Source organism: Heptranchias perlo, chromosome 28, assembly GCF_035084215.1.
Source record: "Heptranchias perlo isolate sHepPer1 chromosome 28, sHepPer1.hap1, whole genome shotgun sequence".
Classification (NCBI taxonomy): Eukaryota; Metazoa; Chordata; class Chondrichthyes; order Hexanchiformes; family Hexanchidae; genus Heptranchias; species Heptranchias perlo.
Genome location: NC_090352.1, coordinates 34,344,373 through 34,371,168, shown reverse-complemented (window position 1 = coordinate 34,371,168; position 26,796 = coordinate 34,344,373). Strand labels below are relative to the sequence as shown.

Genomic DNA, 26,796 nt, shown 5'->3' with positions numbered 1-26,796 from the left:
GGAAGAGGGGAGGAGGTGGGGAGGGAAGAGAGGAGAAGGAGGGGGAGGAGGAGCAGGAAAGAGGGGAGGAGGAGAAGGGAGTAGGAGGAAAAAGAAGAAAATGAATGAGTGAATATTTATATATAATGTCAGGACATCCCAAAAAGCTTCAGTTAATGATGTATTTGTGAAGTGTAGTCACTATTGTAATGCAGGGAAATGTGGTGAAAAACGTTAATGTCCTGTTTCACCCTGAAGTGAACTTCAGACCCGATATCCAATGGATCTCCATGGTCACTGTAACCACTTCCACAATGTCACCTAACGACATAGAAGTTCCAACATGGAAACAGGCCTTTCAGCCCATCCAATCCGTGTTGGCGTTTACCCTCCACGTGAGCAAATGGTTCTAATCACATTCGCCCCCCCCCCCCTCCCCGTTCCCATTTCCTTTCACCTCCTATCCCAATCTCCCCCTCACTGCTGCTGAAAGCCATCACACCTTCACCACCTACAAGCTCCACTTCTCCAATATGCTTAACAGCCACCTGAGCTCTTCACAGATTCCGATTCACCCCGAACTCCGCTGCCTGCACCCCATCCCATATTAAGGCCACTCCCCCTGCCCTCACTGACCTCCACTGACTCCTCCAGTGCATTGGTTTCAAAATCCTTGTCCTCAGTTACAGATCTTTCCAGAATCTTGCCGCAACCTATCCCTGCAACATCCCCAACACCGAGAGCAGAGACTTGTTTGTATTTTGGGCCTTTCACGTAACGTCAGGGCATTTTTTTATGGGGTGAGATACCGAGTGGTTAGTAGGAGAGAAAGTTTGGGGAGATGACTGAAGGCACGGCCAAAGAGGTAGGTTTTGTGGAGTCTTTTGAAGGTAGGGTGAGAGGTAGGGTTTAGGGGGAGAATTTTCAGACGTACAGGGGATTCGTGATTTTTTTTTTATTCGTTCACGGGATGTGGGCGTCGCTGGCAAGGCCGGCATTTATTGCCCATCCCTAATTGCCCTCGAGAAGGTGGTGGTGAGCCGCCTTCTTGAACCGCTGCAGTCCGTGTGGTGACGGTTCTCCCACAGTGCTGTTAGGAAGGGAGTTCCAGGATTTTGACCCAGCGACGATGAAGGAACGGCGATATATTTCCAAGTCGGGATGGTGTGTGACTTGGAGGGGAACGTGCAGGTGGTGTTGTTCCCATGCGCCTGCTGCTCTTGTCCTTCTAGGTGGTAGAGGTGGCGGTTTTGGGAGGTGCTGTCGAAGAAGCCTTGGCGAGTTGCTGCAGTGCATCCTGTGGATGGTGCACACTGCAGCCACAGTGCGCCGGTGGTGAAGGGAGTGAATGTTTAGGGTGGTGGATGGGGTGCCAATCAAGTGGGCTGCTTTATCTTGGATGGTGTCGAGCTTCTTGAGTGTTGTTGGAGCTGCACTCATCCAGGCAAGTGGAGAGTATTCCATCACACTCCTGACTTGTGCCTTGTAGATGGTGGAAAGGCTTTGGGGAGTCAGGAGGTGAGTCACTCGCCGCAGAATACCCAGCCTCTGACCTGCTCTCGTAGCCACAGTATTTATATGGCTGGTCCAGTTAAGTTTCTGGTCAATGGTGACCCCCAGGATGTTGATGGTGGGGGATTTGGCGATGATAATGCCGTTGAATGTCAAGGGGAGGTGGTTAGACTCTCTCTTGTTGGAGATGGTCATTGCCTGGCACTTATCTGGCGCGAATGTTACTTGCCACTTATGAGCCCAAGCCTGGATGTTGTCCAGGTCTTGCTGCATGCGGGCTCGGACTGCTTCATTATCTGAGGGGTTGCGAATGGAACTGAACACTCTGCAATCATCAGCGAACATCCCCATTTCTGACCTTATGATGGAGGGAAGGTCATTGATGAAGCAGCTGAAGATGGTTGGGCCTAGGACACTGCCCTGAGGAACTCCTGCAGCAATGCCCTGGGGCTGAGATGATTGGCCTCCAACAACCACTACCATCTTCCTTTGTGCTAGGTATGACTCCAGCCGCTGGAGAGTTTTCCCCCTGATTCCCATTGACTTCAATTTTACTAGAGCTCCTTGGTGCCACACTCGGTCAAATGCTGCCTTGATGTCAAGGGCAGTCATTCTCACCTCACCTCTGGAATTCAGCTCTTTTGTCCATGTTTGGACCAAGGCTGTAATGAGGTCTGGAGCCGAGTGGTCCTGGCGGAACCCAAACTGAGCATCGGTGAGCAGGTTATTGGTGAGTAAGTGCCGCTTGATAGCACTGTCGACGACACCTTCCATCACTTTGCTGATGATTGAGAGTAGACTGATGGGGCGGTAATTGGCTGAATTGGATTTGTCCTGCTTTTTGTGGATAGGACATACCTGGGCAATTTTCCACATTGTCGGGTAGATGCCAGTGTTGCAGCTGTACTGGAACAGCTTGGCTAGAGGCGCAGCTAGTTCTGGAGCACAAGTCTTCAGCACTACAGCTGGGATGTTGTCGGGGACCGTAGCCTTTGCTGTATCCAGTGCACTCAGCCGTTTCTTGATATCACGTGGAGTGAATCGAATTGGCCGAAGACTGGCTTCCGTGATGGTGGGGATATCGGGAGGAGGCTGAGATGGATCATCCACTCGGCACTTCTGGCTGAAGATGGTTGCAAACGCTTCAGCCTTGTCTTTTGCACTCACGTGCTGGACTCCGCCATCATTGAGAATGGGGATGTTTGCAGAGCCTCCTCCTCCCGTTAGTTGTTTAATTGTCCACCACCATTCACGACTGGATGTGGCAGGACTGCAGAGCTTTGATCTGATCCGTTGGTTGTGGAATCGCTTAGCTCTGTCTATAGCATGTTGCTTCCGCTGTTTAGCATGCATGTAGTCCTGAGTTGTAGCTTCACCAGGTTGGCACCTCATTTTTAGGTACGCCTGGTGCTGCTCCTGGCATGCTCTTCTACACTCCTCATTGAACCAGGGTTGATCCCCTGGCTTGTTGGTAATGGTAGAGTGAGGAATATACCGGGCCATGAGGTTACAGATTGTGCTGGAATACAATTCTGCTGCTGCTGATGGCCCACAGTGCCTCATGGATGCCCAGTTTTGAGCTGCTAGATCTGTTCTGCATCTATCCCATTTAGCATGGTGGTAGTGCCACACAACACGTTGGATGGTGTCCTCAGTGCGAAGACGGGACTTCATCTCCACGAGGACTGTGCGGTGGTCACTCCTACCAATACTGTCATGGACAGATGCATTTGCGACAGGTAGATTGGTGAGGACGAGGTCAAGTAAGTTTTTCCCTCGTGTTGGTTCGCTTACCACCTGCCACAGGCCCAGTCTGGCAGCTATGTCCTTCAGGACTCGGCCAGCTCGGTCAGTAGTGGTGCTACCGAGCCACTCTTGGTGATGGACATTGAAGTCCCCCACCCAGAGTACATTTTGTGCCCTTGCTACCCTCAGTGCTTCCTCCAAGTGGTGCTCAACATGGAAGAGGACTGATTCATCAGCTGAGGGAGGACGGTAGGTGGTAATCAGCAGGAGGCCTTGCCACCAATACTGAAGCAGAGGAATGGGGGGGACTCGGAGTAGACCAGTGGGGGAGGATTGGGGAGTGCGAGCGGGGGGGAAGATTGGGGAGCGTGAGCGGGGGAGGGAGGATTGGGGAGGGCGAGCGGGAGGTGGATTGGGGAGCGCGAGCGGGGGGGAGGATTGGGGAGCGCGAGCGGGGGAGGGAGGATTGGGGAGGGCGAGCGGGAGGTGGATTGGGGAGCGCGAGCGGGGGGGAGGATTGGGGAGCGCGAGCGGGGGGGAGGATTGGGGAGCGCGAGCGGGGGGGAGGATTGGGGAGGGCGAGCGGGGGGGAGGATTGGGGAGCGCGAGCGGGGGGGAGGATTGGGGGGCGCGAGCGGGGGGGAGGATTGGGGGGCGCGAGCGGGGGGGGAGGATTGGGGGGCGCGAGCGGGGGGGAGGATTGGGGGGCGCGAGCGGGGGGGAGGATTGGGGGGCGCGAGCGGGGGGAGGATTGGGGGGCGCGAGCGGGGGGGAGGATTGGGGGGCGCGAGCGGGGGGGAAGGTTGGGGAGCGCGAGCGGGGGGGAAGGTTGGGGAGCGCGAGCGGGGGGGAAGGTTGGGGAGCGCGAGCGGGGGGGAGATTGGGGAGCGCGAGCGGGAGGAGATTGGGGAGCGCGAGCGGGGGGGAGATTGGGGAGCGCGAGCTGGAGGAGATTGGGGAGTGTGAGCGGGGGGGAAGGTTGGGGAGCGCGAGCGGGGGAGAAGGTTGGGGAGCGCGAGCGGGGGGGAGATTGGGGAGCGCGAGCGGGAGGAGATTGGGGAGTGTGAGCTGGGACATGGAGCTGGAGAAGATTATAGTTACAGCACAGGCCATCGGTGGAATTTGAAGACCAGGGGTGAGAATTTTGAAGGTCAAACAGACTTTTTGATGTTACTTCAAGCATCAAAAGTCACCTTAAGAACCTGAAATATAAACTTTCCTCTTTCTCAACAGACAGATTATTGAACTGGTTTCAAGAACGATACCAATCCTGGCTCCTTTCCACCTCTGTGATGCCATAGGCACAGTGAGTGATTCGAACATGTATATAAAGTGGAAGATTCTGCTTCAAAATTAAACTCTTGACCGGGCCTGGCGTGGCGCATCGCTGGACGGGGATGTAGATTGGAGACGAGGCTATATCACCGATTGTGCTCCCGTCTAACATGTCTCCTCACCTCGCAAAATTGCCCTTCATGTCTCTTTCCTCCCCTTTCTCACTACTTTAACTGGCTCCATTTTCCTTGTAAGCTTCTGAGGTGTGTGTCCTGCTCTGGTTATCCAGTCGGGGGGTTGGTAATGTCAGTGTTTTACACCTGCAGTGTCTCAGGGTGCAGAATGTTGGAGGTCGCCTGTTACAACAGCAACTTACCTTCTATCCAGCTCCTCGAGTGCAGAGAGGTATCTCAAAGCACTTTACAGGGCGCAGAGTCGGAGGGAGAAAAGAAAGTGAGGGGGAGGGGGGAAATTGTAAGATCGAAGAGAAGGCTCTTTGGAGAGGCAAGGAGGGAAGTGACCAGGCAGAGATGCTGGGGAGGGAGTTCCAGAGTGTGGTGAAGTGTTTAGGCTCCACAGAGTGGTGTATGACACAGGTTCATCCCCGCAGTTCCCCACATGTTGGTGTCGACCGCAGCCCTGTGGGCCTGGGCTCCTGCCCCATAGGAGGGAGGTGAAATAAGGAGGGCCATTCTTGCACTCCAGGTAGCAATAAGCAGCAACTGACAAAGTGTGCCGTTATAGGGAAGGTGTGTGATTACAGGAAGGGGGAGCAAATAATGAATTAGAAGTTGCCCAAACATCTGCAGTGCAGCTAAGAAGGCTGTAAATGCTGAGGTGAATCATGGTACCCCAGTGACGCTCCAGCTGAGATCTACAAACCGGGGGTTGAAGACTAGAACGCAGTGAGCTCGACAGAGCATCGTAAGAATTACCCCTTTCCTCTACTAGTTTCCCCTCTCCAATCTTCTCTCCTCATCTCTTACTCTTCTGAAGACATGCCTAGGGAAACGGAGGTTGATACCTGCTGGATCACACTTGGTCTTGGTGCAATGGTTAATATAAACAACTGGTGGGGAGATTTTGGTGCAGTTTCCTGTGAATAAAAGAAGTGTAAGATTATTCTAATATCACCTCTACAGCAACGTAAACTGGACTCCAAGGTGCTCAGCAGCCTAAAGCAGTCACCGGGAGCCAACACACCTCACCCAACTGAGAAAGAAAGAACAAACTTGCACTTACTAGTGTCTTTCTTGCCCTCCCGATGTCCTAAAGTGCTTCAAAGCCAATGAATTACTTTCAAAGTACAGTCACTGTTGTTATGTTCGCAAATGTGACTCGCAAGGTTCCACAAAAACCTGATAATCTTTCTTTTATAGAGGTGTTAGTTGAGGAATAAATGTTGTCCAGGACTCCAGGTGAACTCCCCTGCTCTTCTTCAAATAGTGCCATGGGATCTCTCATGCAAGATAGAGGAGGGGTACCCACCTGAGACTTGGTTTAATACCTCATCCAAAAGATAGCACTTCCAATAATGCAGCACTCCCTAAGCAATGCACTCAAGTGTCAGCCTAGATTAGATGCTCAAGTCCCTAGAGTGGGGCTTGAACCCACGACCTTATAACTTTTAAAAAATTAATTTATGGGATGTGGGCGTCGCTGGCGAGGCCGGCATTTAATTCCCATCGCTAATTGCCCTTGAGAAGGTGGTGGTGAGCCGCCTTCTTGAACCGCTGCAGTCCGTGTGGTGAAGGTTCTCCCGCAGCGCTGTCAGGTAGGGAGTTACAGGATTTTGGCCCAGTGACGATGAAGGAACGGTGATATATTTCCAAGTCGGGATGATGTGTGACTTGGAGGGGAACGGGCAGGTGAGTGTGCTACCAATCAGCCAAGGCTGACACTAGTCCTGTTTGCTTGTAAGTTTGGAGAATTAGTAGCAGTGGACCGTTCAACTGTGGCGGTCAACACCCTGACCCTGACCTTACCTGACCTCTGCATGTGTACTTCTGGCCAGAGGGTGTGGGGGTGAGTGGGGGTCGTGCACTGTGGAGTGATGGGAGATAGGTGTATAAGTGCACGATTCCTTAAACGGTCAGCCTCTGAATCATTGGGGCAGGTTTCTACTGGAGCTAAAGGGATTGTCCATCTAACCCATCTACACTTGGCTCTGAATAACTTTCAATCCTTTAAACCTGAGGGAGCATTTTTTACCATGTTTGTTGTAATTGCAATATTTCCAGAATCCCCACCCTTAAAAATGTACTCTAACCTTTTTACTTTCCCACAGGGAGTAGCGAGCGGGATTGTCAGAGGAACTGGGAAGCAGAGAATTGGAGCCGTTGCTAATCTAGTCGTGTTCTATGTTGTTGGGATCCCCGTCGGGATTTCACTGATGTTTGCCGCAAAGCTTGGAATTCTCGGTGAGAACTTGAACAGCATGTCTAGACGTCTGCTGGCTGAGGTTGTCGAACCCGGCACGCACCTGGGATCTTCCAGCTCTGTGTAGTTGAGCACCCTGCCAGGCAGTGCACGTACCCACTGAGCAAATCAGAAACTATGGTTCAATGTCCTTACTGTTTCTTTCAGGTCTCTGGACGGGATTGGCAATCAGCACCTTTTTGCTCTCGGCTTTCCTTTTGACCTTGATCTTCAGGATGAACTGGAATGCAATGGCAGAGGAGGCAAGAGTTTATTTTTCCCCAGTGAATCTGGTGGCCCCGCGGTGTGGTGCTTTGCTGTGCCATGTTCGAATCCTAGCGTCCAGCCAAGGGGAGGGAAGGGAGCCAAAATAAAACCCATCACACCTGAGCACTTTCTCCTCTCTGGGAGTGGCATTGGCGGGCAGGCTACCTGCTGTCAGTCCTTTACCCATGCCACGTTGAACCTGGGCGCAGGAGGCGCATGGGAACGGTCCATGCTCAAGGCTCGATGCTTAGCCTTCACACAGAGTCCTACCCAGGCCGCACGATTGAGTATGGGGGTCTGACTATGCCGGCGAGTGACTGCACAACATCACATATTAAGACTCCACGTTGACGGACTATTTGACCGGGCGGAGGGGAGGAATACCAATCCTGAGCTCTATCCTGCGCTCACCCAATATCCATACACACGTGCAACTTCCAGGAGTGGTCACTGGGTAGGGTTCAAGGGCAGGGATGCTGTCTGATATTTGTCCCCTCTCAAACCTGGGGCGATGAAGCCAAGTGTAGCATCTCCGCTGCTGCCCTAGAGGAGATCAGTTTACCCAGAGAGTGCTCCGAATGTGCCACTCGCAACCACAAAGAGTAGTCGAGGCGATTAGCATAGATGCACTTGAGGGGAAACCAGATAAACACATGAGGGAGAAGGGAGTAGAAGGTTATCCTGATAGGGTTAGATGAAGTGGGGTGGGAGGAGGCTCATATGGAGCATAAACATGAACTAGTTGGGCCGAATGGCCTGTTTTTGTGCTGTACATTCTATGTGATGAGCCCATCGCTGGCATACGGAACTGGCATGGTGTCTGATGCCTATTGGCGTATGCGCGGTGCTAAGAGGTCCCATTGCCCGCTCAATGGATGGAAGAGTGGACTTTTATCTCCTGGGCTGGTTTACACATGGAGGCTGAAACCAGTTCACGGCGTAAATGCAGGAGAGCGGGGTATGGGAGTCACTCTTGCAGACTCGAGCCCCGCAGTAATGTTGAACGGCCCGAAATGTGCCTTCGGTGTTTTCTCCCAAACCCCTGTGCGTCAAACACGGTCCTGTCACATTTTATGGCATTCTGATGTTTAATACACATTAAACATGGGGAGTGCTTGTGGGGATATCGTGGCCGTAATCACTGAACTGCTGAGTGTGAAAAGAAACAATTTAATCGTGAACTCCAGTTACACTTTTTCTTTAGGCTCAAGAACGAGCAGGGTTGAGGAAGAGAATTGAACCCATCACAGTTGCTGAGCTGGAGGCTTCTGTCCAAGGTAATGTCACAGATAGACCACACTAGATATGAAGCTACTCATAGACTTCAGGAGCAGACAGTTCAAAGCGATTGCTTCTGTGTATAATTTCCATCCTCCACCCTCATGACCATCCGCAGTGATGCCTATGGGCTGATCCATCTCCCTCCTTCTCTGAGGTGATGGTGTGCCCAATCACCTGCTGCCCTTGTCCTTCTAGGTGACAGGGTGGAGGATGGAAATTATACACAGAGTTGGGGGGGGGACACTGTGGATATTGTTGATTACACTTGTCTTGGGACTTATTTTCAATTAGTTCTTGAGGTGTGGTTGAAACTAGCCTAAACATCCACTCCCTCCACCACTGGTGCACCATGAAATATCTACAGGATACACCACAGCAACACACCAAGGCTTCTTCGACAGCATCTCCCAAACCCACCACCTCCACCACCTAGAAGGACAAGGGCAGCAGGTGCACGGGCACACCATCACCCCCTAGTCACTCAACATCCAGACTTGGAAATATATCGTCGTTCCTTCATCGTCGCTGGGTCAAAATCCTGGAACTCCCTTCCTAACAGCACTGTGGGAGAACCTTCACCACATGGACTGCAGCGGTTCAAGAAGACGGCTCACCACCACCTTCTCAAGGGCAACTGGGGATGGGCAATAAATGCCAGTCTTGCCATCCCGAGAATGAAATTTTAAAAAATTAATTACTTTTGAAGTGCGGTAACTGTTGTTATATAGGCAGAGATGGCAGTCAGTTTGTACACAGCAAGGTCCCACAAACAGCAAAGAAATAAATGACCAGATAACCTATTTTGTTTAGTGGCGTTGGTTGAGTGATAAATGTTGTCCCAGGACAAGTCAACCAAGTTTGAACAGATGATGGCCAACTAGTCCAAGGTACAAGCTACAATGCCGATGTGATGGAATCTGTGCTTGTAATGGACCTTATCGTTCTAGTGTTTGTTACTTGTAACTCTGTGTTTCAGATCTTACAGAAGACAGCACCTTGGCATCGTCACAGAGACGGGCAGAGCAAGATCAGCTGGAACGCACCTCACTGATATCGAGCAACAGCCTCAACCTAGTGGGCGACATCTTGTCACCTACCCAGCTGGTTGTTCGGCGTGGGTTAGCCGTTCTCGCAGGACTGGTGGTACTGGCAGTCGGGGTCGCTGTACACTTCACTGAGGAGCTGTAACTTTTTTTAAAAAAAACTTCCTCCGAGTGGCAGACATCAAGGAGCAAAAGTCTTCCTCTGAAACGGGGCTACCAGATTTATTGGAAATAACTCTTGCCTTCCTCTGCCGCTGCGTTTCTAGAACCCGCCTGGTTTTCGTTCCATTGAAATCAATAGGATGAAAGTCGGGTGGGTTTATTAAGGGTGGAAGACCCTCTCTGAATGGTTACTAGCCGGGTGCCCCATGTTGAAAATGACTCCCATTGAGTTCCCTGGTTCGGTGCTTTAAAGTGAAACATCAGATCACAGAGTTTGATCTAAGGGTTACAATCATAGAATCTTACAGCACAGAAGAAGGCCATTCGGCCTGTCGTGCCTATGACGGCACTTTGAAAGAGCTGTCCAATTCAGTCCAACACCCCAGCTTTTTCCCTATAACCCTGCAAATTAGTCCTCTTCAAGTACATGATTCTTCAAACAATTCAAAGAGGGGAGAGTGACATAATTTTGGCCATGCAATTAAATGGTAGATCATAGAATCATAAAAAGTTTACAGCACGGAAGGAGGCCATTCAGCCAATAGAGTCCGTGCTGGCTCTATGCAAGAGCAATCCAACTAGTCCCACTCCCCCGCCCTATCCCTGTAGCCCTGCAAATTTTTTCTTTAAAGTACTTATCCAGTTCCCTTTTGAAGGCTATGATTGAATCTGCCTCCACCACCCCCCGGCAGTGCATTCCAGATCCTAACCACTCGCTGTGTAAAAATGTTTTCCTCATGTCACCTTTGGTTCTTTTGCCAATCACCTTAAATCTATGTCCTCTGGTCCTTGACCCTTCCACCAATGGGAACAGTTTCTCTCTATCTACTCTGTCTCGACCCTTCATGATTTTGAATACCTCTATCAAATCTCCCCTCAACTTTCTCTGCTGTAAGGAGAACAACCCCAGCTTCTCCAGTCTATCCACATAACTAAAGTCCCTCATCCCTGGAATCATTCTAATAAATCTTTTCTGCACCCTCTCTATGGCCTTCTCATCTTTCCTGAAGTGCAGTGCCCAGAACTGGACGCAATACTCCAGTCGTGGCCGAACCAATATTTTATAAAGGTTCATCATGACTTCCTTGCTTTTGTACTCTCTGCCTCTATTTATAAAGCCCAGGATCTTGTATGCTTTTTTAAGCACTTTCTCAACCTGCCCTGCCACCTTCAATGATTTGTGCACATATACCCCCAGATCTCTCTGTTCCTGTACCCCTTTTAGAGTTGTGCCCTCTAGTTTATATTGCATCTCCTCGTTCTTCCTATTGCATTTTTCTGTGTTAAATTTCATCTGCCATGCGTCTGCCCATTCCACCAGCCTGTCTATGTCCTCTTGAAGTCTGTCACTATCCTCCTCACTGTTTACTACCTTTCCAAGTTTTGTGTCATCTGCAAATTTTGAAATTGTGCCCTGTACACCCAAGTCCAAGTCATTAATATGTATCAAGAAAAGCAGTGGTCCCAGCCACTGACCCCTGGGGAACACCACTGTACACCTCCCTCCAGTCCGAAAAACAACCGTTCACCACTACTCTCTGTTTCCTATCCCTTAGCCAATTCTGTATCCATGTTACTACTGCCCCCTTTATTCCATGGGCCGCAATCTTGAAGATAAGCCTACCGTGCAGCACTTTTTCTCTTGCTTCTTTCTTTACAACCAGCCCATAGAGAAACTTTTACCCCATTATTCCGCACTGGATTAGAGTCCAAGACCCAGAGATCAAAGATAAATGGCCAATGCACTGCAGTACCTAATCATATTTTCCCCCTTTCTGCAGTGTATATATGCATTTCCTCTCTACATAATTATTTGTATAGCTTATGGATATTTAACATGTTGTAGATATTCATGTATAAGTTATACAAATAATAAATTGAAGAGCATAAATTGTTTTCATTGCAGAACTGTTGCTAACTGACCTCTCCAGAAAGAGAAGGGAAGGGAAATAAAGTGAAGTGACTCCATCTGAATCAAGACTACAGTAGAAAATTTGAAGAAGGAAATTGTGATTATGTTGAGTCCATGAAGTGTGACGAGAAAGATAAATTGATGGCCTGGTACCACAATGGCACTAAGTTCGAGGGGCCGGCTAATGATTGAATCTACAAGCTGCAAAGCTGGGATAAGTTTCACTGGTTCTCGGTTGAGTTATCAGGTGGAAAGTGGCTGGTTGTCCTTGGAGAGGAAAAGCTAAAAGGCAGGGGCGGTGTCGACCGCAAGAGTCTTATTCTGCTGCAAGGTCAGCCTTATCAGCTGCGTGAGGAATGCCGAATCATTCACCTGGCCTCTCGACTATAGGAAGTTTTACGGAGGCGACAGGCCATAAGGAAATAAAATGGAGGTGTACAGCTGAAATAATCTCCACAAAACAGGCGGTTGTTCAACGGCAACTTACGCCTTTAAAGTGGTAAAAACATCCCAAGCTGCTTCACAGGAGCGACTACATTAATGACTTGGATATGAATGTAAAAGGTATGATCAGTAAGTTCGCTGATGATACAAAGATTGGTAGGGTGGTAAATAGCGAGGAGGATAGCCTCAGTCTGCAGGACGATATAGATGGGTTGGTCAGATGGGTGGAACAGTGGCAAATGGAATTTAACCTGGAAAAGTGCGAGGTGATGCACTTTGGAGGGACTAACAAGGCAAGGGAATACACAATGAATGGGAGGACCCTAGGCAAGACAGAGGGTCAGAGGGATCTTGGTGTGCAAGTTCACAGATCCCTGAAGGCGGCGGAACAGGTAGATAAGGTGGTAAAGAAGGCATATGGGATACTTGCCTTTATTAGCCGAGGCATAGAATATAAGAGCAAGGAGGTTATGATGGAGCTGTATAAAACACTGGTTAGGCCACAGCTGGAGTACTGTGTGCAGTTCTGGTTGCCACACTACAGGAAGGATGTGATCGCTTTGGAGAGGGTGCAGAGGAGATTCACCAGGATGTTACCAGGGCTGGAGCGCTTCAGCTATGAAGAGAGACTGGGAAGATTGGGTTTGTTTTCCTTGGAGCAGAGGAGGCTGAGGGGGGACATGATTGAGGTGTACAAAATTATGAGGGGCACAGATAGGATGGATACTAAGGAGCTCTTTCCCTTCGTTGAGGGTTCTATAACAAGGGGACATAGATTCAAGGTAAAAGGCGGGAGGTTTAGAGGGGATTTGAGAAAGAACTTTTTCACCCAGAGGGTGGTTGGAGTCTGGAACTCACTGCCTGAGAGGGTTGTGGAGGCAGGAACCCTCACAACATTCAAGAAGCATTTGGATGAGCACTTGAAATTCCATAGCATACAAGGCTACGGACCAAATGCTGGAATATGGGATTAGAGTAGACAGGGCTGATGGCCGGCACGGACACGATGGGCCGAAGGGCCTCTATCCGTGCTGTATAACTCTATGACTCTATGACTAGTGGACAAAATTTGACACCACGCCACATAAAGAGATATTAGGACAGGTGACCAAAAGCTTAGTCAAAGAGGTAGGTTTTAAGGAGCGTCTTAAAGGAGAGTAAGGTAGAGAGGCAGAGAGGTTTAGGGAGGGAATTCTAGTGCATAGGGCGTAGGCAGCTGAAGGCACGGCCGCCCATGGTGGAGCGATGAAAATTGGGGATGCGAAAGAGGGCAGAATTGGAGGAGCACAGAGGTCTTGGAGATTTGTAGGGCTGGAGGAGGTTACAGAGATTAGGAGGGGCGAGGCCATGGAGGGATTTGAACACCAGCATGAGAATTTTAAAATCGAGACGTTGCTGGACCGGGAGTCAATGTAGGTCAGTGAGCACAGGGGGTGATGGGTGGACGGGACTTGGTGCGAGTTAGGATAGGATAGAGTTTTGGATGAACTCAAGTTTACAAAGGGTGGGAGGTTGGCCCGGAAATCATTGAAATAGTCAAGTCTAAGGAAGTTCGAAACATCAAGGGGAACAGCCTGAAGGCAGTTTTGCTGTGCTGGAGCTGCCTTTGAAGCAGGTTGACCTGTTGAGGGATAAGTTCATTAACTGAAACATTCCCATCCTTGAAAGTTGAGCTGATATTGGAACTGACCTTGCAATAGTTGCTGTTTATTGTGGTATTGATTTCCAAAGGGTATTTTTCCATGATCTACAGTATCCTGTGGTATTTAAAGAGCTGGTGCTGATTCTATGTGGGAGGATCATAAAACACCACAGAAGAGTGTGTATTTTCCTCTTCACGTGTTGTTTAATGTCTGTCAAAACTTAAATATGAAGGTTAAAAGTATCAGGCAACAGTTAAAGTACTATTTCAGAGACAGTTACCACTCAGCAATTGACATTGTAAATACCTTTCTCAATCCATTAACATCTTATAAACTGTTCACCTGCCACACACGGACACCACACTCCAGAACATAGGAATTGCTCGATGAGAAAAGACTAAGGGCCATCTAGTTCACCTTCCACCATCACTCAAAATAGTTTTAAGCAAAATAAACCAATAGAAGATAACTAAAATAGCAAAATAATTAAAATGGAAATGTCAGCCTAAGCGAAAACAGAGATATCATGTGATGCCCTCTGACCATGGAATGCATCCAGTGCGACTGGAGATGCTGCACGTTGGCGTTTAAGGGCTAACCAGGTGCGAACTATAGCAGTTGGAGTGGTTCTGTCTGACATAGGAACATAGGAATTGCTAGGCCATAAAAGAGCATCTAGTTCGCCTTCCAGCAGAAACTAGCTAAGTGTTTGTACATTATTATCCTGCGGTGTAATTTCAGGGTCTTCACTGGAGAAGGTGATCTGATAGAAGTTTTGATAAGGCAAATTGGGACCAGTATTTCCATCGATTGGTGAGTTGGTAACGAGAGGGCATAAATTTATCATCCTCCACAAGAAGGCAGTGGTTAGGAGAATTTTTAAAATATAGAGGGTTGTTGGGACTTTCAATTCTCTGCCACTGTGCTGGAATTAGAATTCATAATAGCTTTTGAGTGTATAAATATTTGGAAAAGACAAAAAAAATGAAAGGGCGGGGAAATGGGACTAAGCAAGCTAGTACAGATTATTTGGGTGGAATGACCTCCTTCTGTGCTGTAAAATTCTAGGTTTAAATTCTAAACAAAAATTTGTTATGTTTCCCTATGTCTATCTCCAAGACATCTGTCAATCACTCTGTCATCAGTGGCTAGTTTTAATTTGATCACCACTTTATGAATCACCATTGGATATTTTTTATATGTTAAAGGTGCTATATAAATGCAAGTTGTTGTTGTAGGTACTGTGAGCCCCCCCCCAAGGTGATTGACCTGCTAACTCGTGTTTCTGCGTATGAGCAAGTACCTGCAAGTCCTTTATGCTTCCTCCTCCCTCCCTCATGTGGCCCAAACAAGACTGAGAACTTGTTGTTCGACAAAAATACCAACTTGCGTTTAACGTAGTAAAAAGGCCCCAAGGCGCTTTGCAGGAGAGTTATCAAACAAAACTTGACACCGAGCGACATAAGGAGATATTAGGACAGGCTTGGTCACAGTGGTAGGTTTTAAGGAGGAGAGAGGCAGAGAGGTTTAGGGAGGGAATTCCAGAGCTTAGGGCCTAGGCAGCTGAAGGCACGGCCGTCAGTGGTGGAGCGATTAAAATCGGGGATTTGTACCAACTCAGCAACCAGTGGAAATACTTTGTCCCGATTTACCTGTCCAGGAAATTGTACCCATGAACCCCAGTCCCATCATGCTGGGGTACAGCAGCAAACCCAGTGTTTACCATAAAAACACTGCTGATACTTGTAGAGAATGAATGAATCCTGACAAGATTTCTGATCAGCAAGGACTTGGCTTTATTTGTTTTTTGCTGTAAGGTGCTTCACATTCACTAAGAAACCTTTTAAACAAAAACACAATTTTTTGTACAAAAGTACCATCCAAAATTAAACTCTGCGATGCGTCGACAATATTGCAGCATAGAGTAAACAAGAGGCTAAATTCGCTATTCCTGCCACCCAGCGGATAATTCGCTTGAAGGGAGAATTGTTACTGACCTGCTGTAGCCCACTCTCCAATCCGAGATCGGTGAATTTACCCTATAGTGTAAATCCCTGAGAAACGCCAGTATGAATCATATTTGTGTTAGGAGTTATTTCAATTCATTATTTCATAAATTTACTGTGAGGTATTCACAGTGATTTACGACTGGGAGTGTTCTACATTACACAAACAAAATGGTTCTTGGCAAGGGATGATTAATGTAAATATAGGCAGATTTTCTCTCATTAACAGTCTAACCCACTGGTCCAACTTTTGGAAGACCAGTCTTTTTCATCTTCAGACTTGTACATTGGTACCATAAAGGCTTCCTAAATACTACTACTAACATGCGCAGTGTCTGCTTGGCTCAGTTGGTAATGGTCTTGCTTCTGACTCAGAAGGTTTGAGGTTCCACCCCCAAAAAATGAAAAAAAAAAGGTTATTTTGTGCCATTGTCTTCTGACCTGGAGCCAGAAAGTTACAAACACCTGGCAATTTCCAAAATTCCCACACCAACAGCAATTAACCTCTAGTTGACCTCAGGATTTACAGCAATTGGACGTCGTGGCCTTAAGAGGAAAGGTCAGCTCCAAACAGCTCTCCCTTAACAGCAGAATAATACATTGGTGTGTTACATGATATAATGCCCCGTCATGATACAACAATTTGACCTACCGTGAGCAACAGCATGGGAAATCTGTTAATATTTATTAAATGTGTTCATGACATTTTGCAGCAGAAATCCACACTCTACCTCTTTGAATCTGGTATTGGACCTGTACAAATTGGACATGGCAGAATGAAGCGACTCCTGGATTCGAAGCCCTAATTATATTTAATATAAATTAATAAACTATCAAATTTGGATACCTCCGGTTTCTATCAATTGATATCTGTCTATCGGCTGCTTGAAGATTATCAGTGCCGCTGTTTATTCAAAATTTGGATACCTTTGGTTTTTATGCATTGTGAACGGTCTATCAGATGCTGGGACATTGTCAATGATGCTTCATTTATTAAATATTTGCAGTAGACTGGAATTTAACTGTAGCAATTGATGCTCCATGTGAAGAGTGACATTTTATGGCATTTGGTCAAAGTCTTGCACCGACTGCTCCTCATGCTGCAGAAAGTCACCTTGATCCCTGCTTTGTCTCTGCTCAGTTCAACAAGGGTCTACCTGTCCTTTGCAACAGTTAATTGTATCACGAGTCCAACTGCCAGCATAATTGGTCCTGAAAGGAAGGCTAGTCCACGCCGAATGATCAGTTGCTTTGTGGACAAGATTTCTCCGACGGTGGTAACACCAATTTCTGGTGCCGAGGGCTCCTCTCTCAGTTGTTCTGTGTCTGTGTTGCTCTCCACTTGATTAAGATTGGTCAACACAATGACAGCAATGTTCTCTGTGCACAATTCTGTGTAGGACAATCATATTGAAACATATTATCAAACAAAGTTACGGCAGGAGATCGGGGATTCTACCCTAACGACTGGCTGGTGCATTAAAGTTATAAGCAGTACTCATTTATATTATATTGTGGGCTGTGAAAGTGAAGAGTGAATGGCTTCTACAGTCAGACCCTCCCCCCACCTCCGCAAGGCTGCATAAAACCCAGTGTCGTTGCTCGTCCTGGAGTGCGTGCAGCAAAAGATTAACTTTCTTGCAAAGATATAGGGGGTATTTTTAACCTAACCCACCTGGTGGGAAACTGACATGATCGATTTGGTCGCTCCTTTTACATGTCGTCCGATTTTACTTACCATTGAAGTCAATGATAGTAAAACAAGTGGCCAATCTGATCGCATCAGTTTCCCATCGGATTAGGTTAAAATTACCCCCTAAACACACACGCACACTCACCAAAGGCTTTTTTGTGCCATTTCGGATGCGCAGTCTCTCTGTGTTGTGATGTCTCCATGTACCAACTCTGAACTGCACCATTTCAAAGTGAATTGTGGAACACTGGCAGAGCACCATTACCGCAGAGCCAGGCGACATCGCAACCTGCCTCCCAATCAAAAACCGACCAAGTCCAGCAGCCACATTGTTGGTGGGTTTGACCATCGAGCACGACACACGAGTTCAAACAGGACATTGTTACAGTCGCTACAACACCAGTGATTAATGTGATTAATTCCACATATCTGCAGTGTTCACGTAAAGATGATTTATCTAGGACCCCTCTCCACTTTCATTATTTACGTAGTCGGATTCTATAAACAGAAGGAAGTCACCTCTAAGCAATAAAGGCAATTTGAAAGGAATTTATGAAAGCAGAGTTTTGCACCAATGTACACTCTGCGCCCTTTTTTTGCAATGGTTTTCCACTATAGGCTCACAGTCTTATTTAAAGTTGACATAAAATTCTTGATACCTGTTGATATATCCTCAGTCTGGCCACCAGAGGAGCTGCGAGAGGTGTCCAGATTTATCTTCACACCTGCATTAACCATCGCCTTCAAAGAGAACACAAAACCTTCACTAAAGGTGAAGGAGACGGTTTCTGTACAAAGTACAGCTTCATCTGCATCATTTAAAAAAACAGTAAATTTCCCACGGCGTTGCCCACAGTCAGTTGATTAATTTTTTTTTATATACAAGATGATGATGAAGTTGGAAGACTTCAACATTTCAAAAATGAGATTGATAGACTTTTGTTGGGCAAGGGTATTAAGGGTTACGGAACCAAGGTGAGTAGATGGAGTTAAGATACAGATTGGCTAATTGAATGGCGGAACAGACTCGAAGGGCTGAATGGCCCACTCCTGTTCCTATGTTCATTAACTTGCTGCACAGAGCCACCTAGAGGCCAGAGCCTGAAACTACACTGTGACAGTTGACATAGCAAAATGATTAGGAAATGCTGACATGAGTGAGTGAGACAGAGAGAGAGAGAGAGAGAGAAAGAGATTGAATAAGACATTAGTTAGGAGTTATATTAGTTCTAATTGTGCATTTTGTCCTACTTCTCAAGGGCAATTAGGGATAGGCAATAAATGCTGGCCTCACCAGCGACGCCCACATCCCATGAACGAATAAAAAAAAACTATTGAGACCTGACATTTCAAGTCTCCACCTGCTCCGGTGATATATATTATGGGAGCTGTATCTGGAGGATACAGGCTGGGAAATGTTAGTTCTGGCCGAATACTGCAATATAAAAAGATACTGTACTTTGAACCCAATTGTCTGAACTGCATTGTAACCTAAGTTCCAGAGGTGAGCATGGTAGTGTTCCAGCCTGTTGCAATATCCAATCTCCCTCCTGGGAATGAAATGTATTTTTATGCTGGGTTTCAGATGGTTAGATTCCCCCCCCCAACCTCTTTAAAGGAGAATTAGGCCTGATTTAGTTATGGTACGACATCGTAGCACGATCTTGCAGAGAACAAATGTTATTTGCATCTGTGATTCACCACATGGTGAATTCCTGATCTCATCTGTGCTGAGGAGGAGGGAGGTAACAGAGGGGGAGAGGGGAGGGGGAGAGGGGAGGGGTCCAGGAGCTTCCCCACCAGGAGTACTGAAAGCAGAATAACCCCTGGGATCTCTCAGACACTTCTCAGCAGTCAGATGAAGAGGGACATTTGGCAGATGCTTGGGGGCATGTTGGCTGCTCGCTCTCCCAGATGGGGGAGAGGGAGGCAGTGCGTGGTATGAAGAGACAGCAGGAAGGGGAGAAACAAAAAAACTTACAAGACTACAAATTGGTGCAATAACTAATCTCAGTGAGCTGCTCTTACCTGATCAGATGCTTTTTTCCAGTTCATTTTGGAAATCACAATCACAAAGAAGATTGTTTGTACAATCACACAGACGAACAGCCCAGACCAAAGACCTGCAAAATCATAATGGTGCAGTGAATACAGTGATTTTCTATTAATTTATGAAACCCCAGCCAGATTTATCAGTTGGCTGTGACGGTGGACGTCTTCATGACTTTAATACCATTGTTCTCAACTGACGATAGTTGGCATTAAAGACTCTCCACCACCTACAAGGCACAAGTCAGGAGTGTGATGGAATACCCTCTACTTGCCTGGATGCGTGCAGCTCCAACAACACTCAAGAAGCTCAACACCATCCAGGACAGAGTAGTCCACTTGATCGGCAGCCCATCCATCAGCTTAAACACCCACTCCCTCCAAAACTGGTGCACTGTGGCTGCAGCGTGTACTATCTACAGGATGCACCACAGCAAGTCGCCATGGCTTCTTCGACAGCAGCTCCCAAAACCTGCAACCACCACCACCTAGAGGGGCAAAGGTAGGAGGCGCATGGGGACACCACCGCCTCCAAGTCACACACCACCCTGACTTGGACATTTATTGCCGTTCATCATCGCTGGGTCAAAATCCTGGAACTCCTGACCTAACCGCACTGTGGGAGAACCTTCACCACATGGACTGCAGCGGTTCAAGAAGGCGGCTCACCACCACCTTCTCAAGGACAACTAGGGACGGGCAATAAACTCTGGCTTTGCCAGCGACTCCCATATCCCGAGAATGAAGATTTGAAAAAATGGCATTTTGATGTGAAATGGCAAATGCATCCCAAATGTCTGTTGTTTCTTTGAGAGCTTCAGCTATGAAGGGAAGAAGTGCAAAGGCCACTGAAGCGCGTAAAAGGAATCAACATTATTGCCGTGGAGTCAAGCTCTTGATTTTAGCTAAGCTGTCAGGGTCAGGTGCTAAGTAGAGGTCAGAGGTCAGGCAACTCGCCACAGGGATGAAAGAAAGGCAAATCACAGGCCAAGTCCAAACCACTGGCTGGCTGGACCATGAGAGAGGGTTGGGAGCAAGATTGTTTGCCCACCCTCACATCAGGGATACAGTACCTTGACACAGAGAGCTTTAAAGAAGGGTAAGGGAAACATAAAATAATAGGGGGGAAGAAAATCAAAACATATTGTAGATAAATTCCTACCTATGACACCGAGATGGGCAGCAAACATCAGGGAGACTCCAAGGGGGAACCCAATTGAGTAGAATCCCACTAGGTTACCAATAGCTCCCAGCTTTTGCTTGCCGGCTCCTCTTAGCACTCCACCGCTCACCGTCTGTGGGACAGGCAAAACTCATGTTACCAATTCACTATCTTGTAAAGTGACTTTGATGAAGCAACATTAAAAGAAATGGAAATTCTTATTTTTTAGATCTGTTAGGTCAAAGGACACAAGCGCAAAAGGTCATGGCTTTTTGGCTATTTACACAATGGAAAGAAAGATTTACATTTATATAGCGCCTTTCACCTCAGGACATCCCAAAGCACTTTACAGCCAGTGAAGTACATTCTGATGTGTAGCCACAGTTGCAATGTAGGAAAGGTGGCAGCCAATTTGCGCACAGCAAGATCCCACAAACAGCAATAAGATAATCTGTTTGAGTGATAAATTTTGGCTCTTCTTTGAAATAGTGCCATGGAATCATTTACGTCTATCCAAGAGGGCAGACGGGGAATGCGGTTTAACCACATCTGAAAGATAATACCCCCGACAGTGCTACACTCCCTCAGTGCTGAACTGGGAGTGTCAGCCTAGACTTTATACTCAAGTCTCTAGAGCAGGACTTGAACCCACAACCTTCTAGATTTAGAGGCGAGAATGCTACCCATTGAGCCACTATACCTCTACAACAACAGACTGTCGCTATTACTTGAGAATGGCACATATACCTGGGAACGATCGGGAGAATCTGGGTCAGCAGAGAGGCAGATGCAGAGCTGTGCCTCCTGCTGTAAGGTACACCTGTGGCTATTGTGTAGCCAGAGGGCTGCAGTGTGCAAGGAGAGAAATGGTCAGCTGTGGCCTCAATTCTGGCTGCAACAAAAAAACAATGTGCATTTATATAGCACCTTTAACGTAGCAATACGTCCCAAGGCGCTTCACAGGAGCATTATCAAACAAAATTTGACGCCGAGCCAAAGAAGGACTTATTAGGACAGGTGGTCAAAGAGGTAGGTTTTAAGGAGCGTCCAAAAGGAGGAGAGAGAGGCGGAGAGGTTTAGGGAGGGAATTCCAGCGCTTAGGACCTAGGCAGCCGAAGGCACGGCCACCAATGGAGGGGCGAAGGAAATCGGGGATGCACAAGAGGCCAGAAGTGGAGGAGTGCAGAGATCTCGGAGGGTTGTAGGGCTGGAGGAGGTTATAGAGATAGGGAGGGACGAGGTCATGGAGGCATTTGAAAACAAAGATGAGAATTTTAAAATTGAGGTGTTGCTGGACCAGAAGCCAACACAGGTCAGCGAGTTCGGGGGTGATGGGAGAACGGGACTTGGTGCGAGTTAGGTTACGGGCAGCAGAGTTTTAGATGAGCTCAAGTTTACGGAGGGTGGAAGATGGGAGGCCGGCCAGGAGAGCATTGGAATAGTCAAGTCAAGTGGTAATAAAGGCATGGATGAGGATTTCAGCAGCAGATGAGCTGAGGCAAACAGCAATGATTCAACAAGTGACTTAATCTGTTTCATTTAAGGGATTAAAGTGATTTAATGCAGTTAAAACATACATTCTCAATTTAGAAACAGCTTAATTTCAATTGTAATTTATTTTGAGCACTTGCCGATGTAAACGTCATAGCTGAGACAAATGTAACAAAAAACAGCCTGGTGTTACCGGAGATCTGTGTTTACCGGATAGTTTTCAATTCTGGGTCATTTATTATAGCCGATGGACGGACTGTAGGCACAAATTCACTGGAATGGTAAAAGAGTTCTCTCTTTGTTTTGGTCAGTCTGCCTGAAATAAAGGGAGAACTTAAGAAGTGTGGCAGAGTGAGAGAGGGACTTCTGTATCCGCTGCAGGGGGTACAGCTTTAAGAAAGTGTATAAAATGTCAGAATGACCAACGCAAGGCAGTATAGCTTTAAGGAATCTTTAAAGGAAATTAAGGTTAATCAGGAATGACTCCCAGCCTGGAGGCAGGGAAATGGGTCAGTTGGGGAGAGGCTGGGAGCGAGAATCTGTATGCCAGAAGGTAATCCCTGTTACTGTTTTGTTCATCTTTACACTTAAAGACACAACTGCTGTGGGTGAATAAACCTCACTTGTTTTGGACATTAAGCTTTAGTCTGTGTGTGTAATTGACCTCTGGATCCTGGGCCTGATTCAGCTTGTTACAGATGCTATAACCGGCAACTTTGAAATTGATGTTAATGCAAACGGATAATGGTTGTTGCTCTTTTGGCCGATATAAGTGACTGCCTGTTTTAAATGTGGGTGTTTTAAGTGGTGGGGACTGAATACAAAAATAGTTCCATAAATTATTAAATGGCTTTGTGGACGTACTCACAGCTATGGCTTCGAACCAGTGGAAAGTAGCAATTACTGGGTCTACATCTGAAACTAACTGAATAATATCTCTGTAAGAGGAAGAGAGTGGTGTCAGAGAGCAGTCAAACATTTCTGAGTTCATTCTGTAAAGTAAATGCAGATGCATTGTTAAGCTCATGGAAACTTAAGTTCTACTAACTTGTCAGCAGTAAAGATGTAACCTATCACGCCCCTTGCAGCTCCTAGTATCATTGAAATCAGCAAGGAACAGCATCCTGTTGAAATGTATGCAAAAGAAATTGTTATTTTAATAAAGAACTTGGATTTATACAGTGCCTTTCACGACCTCAGGATGACCCAAAGTGCTTCGCAGCCAATGAAGTACTTTTTAAAAAGTTTATCACTGTTGCAATGTAGGAAACACGGCAGCCAATTTGCACACAGCCAGGTCTCAATGTGATAAAGACTGTTTTAGTGACGTTGGTTGAGGGATAAATATTGGCCCAGGACATATTTGAAGGTGATTGACAATCTATTTGATAATACGCAACTCTTCGAAAAGAAATAAAAACAGAAAATGCTGGAAACAAACAGCAGGTCAGTCAGCATCTGTGGAGAACAAAATACAGGTATCGACATTTCCCCTGAGTTCTGACGGAGGATTTACAAATCATCATAACTTGTCTTTTCTCTTTACAGCTGTTGACTGACCTGTTGTTGTTTCCAGCTTTTTATGTTTCTATTTTAGATTTCCAGCATTTGCAGTTTTTCCCTTTTTTTTAAAAGAAAGAGTTTAATAAAAAAAAGAGTTCAGTTTTTAAATTAAACCAGAAGGGATCACATGATGTGATGCTACATCCTTCGGCTGGTTTGAGGTTCCAACTATTTTATCAAATAGCTGACACGGGGCCGATTTTCCCCTGGTGGAACCTGAGGGGCTGACACAATGCTTCAATGCGATTAATGACGTTGGCTGCTGCCGGTTGTACTCGCCGGGAGAGTCCGTCTGCATTGAGTTGAGGTGCAAGTCTGTATACGTCGCCTGACATGGCGTGCGATTGCCTTCGTGTGAAGTAGTTGTGCTCCGAGTTTCAGAAGAAGCACGTGTAGTTGGTACAACGTGATCGGCGCAGAATAAGTTGCAGTTTTTTGATGAGGTAACAGAGAGGGTTGATGTTGTGTATATGGACAAAGAGCCGGCACAGGCTCAATGGGCTGAATGGCCTCCTTCTGTGCTGTAGCCATTCTATGATTCTATAGCGTCATTGCTGCACTGAGCTCAATGATATGTTCGCAGTTCTAGTACACAGATTTGATTGGTGCAAATGGTTAAAATGTGTTACATTACCTGAATGGCCACAGTTTTAGTTCACAAACACATCAAATAACATAACAAATTATAAACTGGGAACTCACCAATGAAACATAGGGCAACTGTAGCAGAGGTTCTAGCTTTCTCTGGATTCCTAGCACCCAGTGCATTACCCACACGAACACTTGCAGCCACACTACATCCCAGAGGGATCTGCAAGGCAAGGAACAACATAAACTGTTCCATCCATAGTATCTGGATACAATCTGGATGCTGCTGCTGTGATTATGGTTTTAACATGCTCAGTTGGTGAATGTATCAATTGGTGTAATATTGCAGCTATGTATACTAGCAATTTTTAAAAAAATTCATTCATGGGATGTGGGCGTCGCTGGTGAGGCTGGCATTTAGTGCCCATCCCTAATTGCCCTTGAGAAGGTGGTGGTGAGCCTCCTTCTTGAACCGCTGTAGTCCATGTGGTGAAGGTTCTCCCACAGTGCTGTTAGGAAGGGAGTTCCAAGATTTTGACCCAGATGATGAAGAAATGGCGATATATTTCCAAGTCAGGATGGTGTGTGACTTGGAGGGGAACGTGCAGGTGGTGTTGTTCCCATGTGCCTGCTGCTCTTGTCCTTCTACATGGTCGAGGTCGTGGGTTTGGGAGGTGTTATTGCAGAAGCCTTGGCAAGTTGCTGCAGTGCATCCTGTAGATGGTACACACTGCAGCCACTGTGCGCTGGTGGTGAAGGGAGTGAATGTTTAGGGTGGTGGATGGGGTGCCAATCAAGTGGGCTGCTTTCTCCTGGATGGTGTCGAGCTTCTTGAGTGTTGTTGGAGTTGCACTCATCCAGGCAAGTGGAGAGTATTCCATCACACTCCTGACTTGTGCCTTGTAGATGGTGGAAAGGCTTTGGGGAGTCAGGAGGTGAGTCACTCACCACAGAATACCCAGCCTCTGACCCTGCTCTTGTAGCCACAGTATTTATGTGGCTGGTCCAGTTATGTTTCTGGTCAATGGTGACCCCCAGGATGTTGATGGTGGGGGATTCGGCGATGGTAATGCCGTTGAATGTCAAAGGGAGGTGGTTAGACTCACCTCTTGTTGGAGATGGTCATTGCCTGGCACTCGTCTGGCGTGAATGTTACTTGCCACTTATCAGCCCAAGCCTGGATGTTGTCCAGGTCTTGCTGCATGCGGGCACAGACTGCTTCATTATCTGAGGGGTTGCGAATGGAACTGAACACTCTGCAATCATCAGCAAACATCCCCACTTCTGAGCTTATGATGGAGGGAAGGTCATTGATAAAGCAGCTGAAGATGGTTGGGCCTAGGACACTGCCCTGAGGAACTCTTGCAGCAATGTCCTGGGGCTGAGATGATTGGCCTCCAACAACCACTGCCATCTTCCTTTGTGCTAGGTATGACTCCAGCCACTGGAGAGTTTTCCCCCTGATTCCCATTGACTTCAATTTTACTAGGGCTCCTTGGTGCCACACTCGGTCAAATGCTGCCTTGATGTCAAGGGCAGTCACTCTCACCTCACCTCTGGAATTCAGCTCTTTTGTCCTTGTTTGGACCAAGGCTGTAATGAGATCTGGAGCCGAGTGGTCCTGGCGGAACCCAAACTGAGCATCGGTGAGCAGGTTATTGGTGAGTAAGTGCCGCTTGATAGCACTGTCGACGACACCTTCCATCACTTTGCTGATGATTGAGAGTAGACTGATGGGGCGGTAATTAGCCGGATTGAATTTGTCCTGCTTTTTGTGGACAGGACGTACCTGGACAATTTTCCACATTATCAGGTAGATGCCAATGTTGTAGCTGTACTGGAACAGCTTGGCTAGAGGCGCAACTAGTTCTGGAGCACAAGTCTTCGGCACTACAGCCAGGATGTTGTCGGGGCCCATAGCCTTTGCTGTATCCAGTGCCCTCAGCCGTTTCTTGATATCATGTGTAGTGAATCGAATTGGCTGAAGACTGGCTTCTATGATGGTGTGGATATCTGGAGGAGGCCGAGATAGATCATCCACTCGGCACTTCTGGCTGAAGATGGTTGCAAACGCTTCAGCCTTGTCTTTTGCACTCACGTGCTGGACTCCGCCATCATTGAGAATGGGGATGTTTGCAGAGCCTCCTCCTCCCGTTAGTTGTTTAATTGTCCACCACCATTCACGACTGGATGTGGCAGGACTGCAGAGCTTTGATCTGATCCGTTGGTTGTGGAATCGCTTAGCTCTGTCTATAGCATGTTGCTTCCGCTGTTTAGCATGCATGTAGTCCTGTGTGGTAGCTTCACCAGGCTGGCACCTCATTTTTAGATATGCCTGGTGCTGCTCCTGGCATGCTCTTCTACACTCCTCATTGAACCAGAGTTGATCCCCTGGCTTGTTAGTAATGGTAGAGTGAGGAATATGCCGGGCCATGAGGTTACAGATTGTGTTGGAATACAATTCTGCTGCTGATGGCCCACAGCGCCTCATGGATGCCCAGTTTTGAGCTGCTAGATCTGTTCTGAATCTATCCCATTTAGCACAGTGGTAGTTCCACACAA

The 26,796-nt window shown here is 47.3% G+C and overlaps 2 protein-coding genes across 3 annotated transcripts in view; one reads left to right on the top strand and one right to left on the bottom strand.

Annotated features, from left to right (window-relative positions):
* Nucleotides 1-11,498, top strand: part of LOC137299230 (multidrug and toxin extrusion protein 1-like) — a 28,331-nt gene extending 16,833 nt beyond the window's left edge. The window contains exons 13-17 of the mRNA XM_067967893.1: nucleotides 4,471-4,543; nucleotides 6,800-6,932; nucleotides 7,099-7,193; nucleotides 8,402-8,474; nucleotides 9,455-11,498. Of these exons, the coding sequence (XP_067823994.1) occupies nucleotides 4,471-4,543; nucleotides 6,800-6,932; nucleotides 7,099-7,193; nucleotides 8,402-8,474; nucleotides 9,455-9,666 (586 nt within the window). The 3' untranslated portion in view covers nucleotides 9,667-11,498. The remainder of the gene's footprint in view (nucleotides 1-4,470; nucleotides 4,544-6,799; nucleotides 6,933-7,098; nucleotides 7,194-8,401; nucleotides 8,475-9,454) is intronic.
* Nucleotides 11,499-15,454: 3,956 nt separating this feature from the next.
* Nucleotides 15,455-26,796, bottom strand: part of LOC137345037 (multidrug and toxin extrusion protein 1-like) — a 32,650-nt gene continuing 21,308 nt past the window's right edge. For both annotated transcript variants that reach the window (XM_068008444.1, XM_068008445.1), the window contains 7 exons: nucleotides 24,349-24,457; nucleotides 23,132-23,207; nucleotides 22,952-23,021; nucleotides 20,593-20,725; nucleotides 19,410-19,504; nucleotides 18,041-18,122; nucleotides 15,455-17,080 (listed from right to left, as the gene is read on the bottom strand). In XM_068008444.1, the coding sequence (XP_067864545.1) occupies nucleotides 16,842-17,080; nucleotides 18,041-18,122; nucleotides 19,410-19,504; nucleotides 20,593-20,725; nucleotides 22,952-23,021; nucleotides 23,132-23,207; nucleotides 24,349-24,457 (804 nt within the window). In that variant the 3' untranslated portion in view covers nucleotides 15,455-16,841. The remainder of the gene's footprint in view (nucleotides 17,081-18,040; nucleotides 18,123-19,409; nucleotides 19,505-20,592; nucleotides 20,726-22,951; nucleotides 23,022-23,131; nucleotides 23,208-24,348; nucleotides 24,458-26,796) is intronic.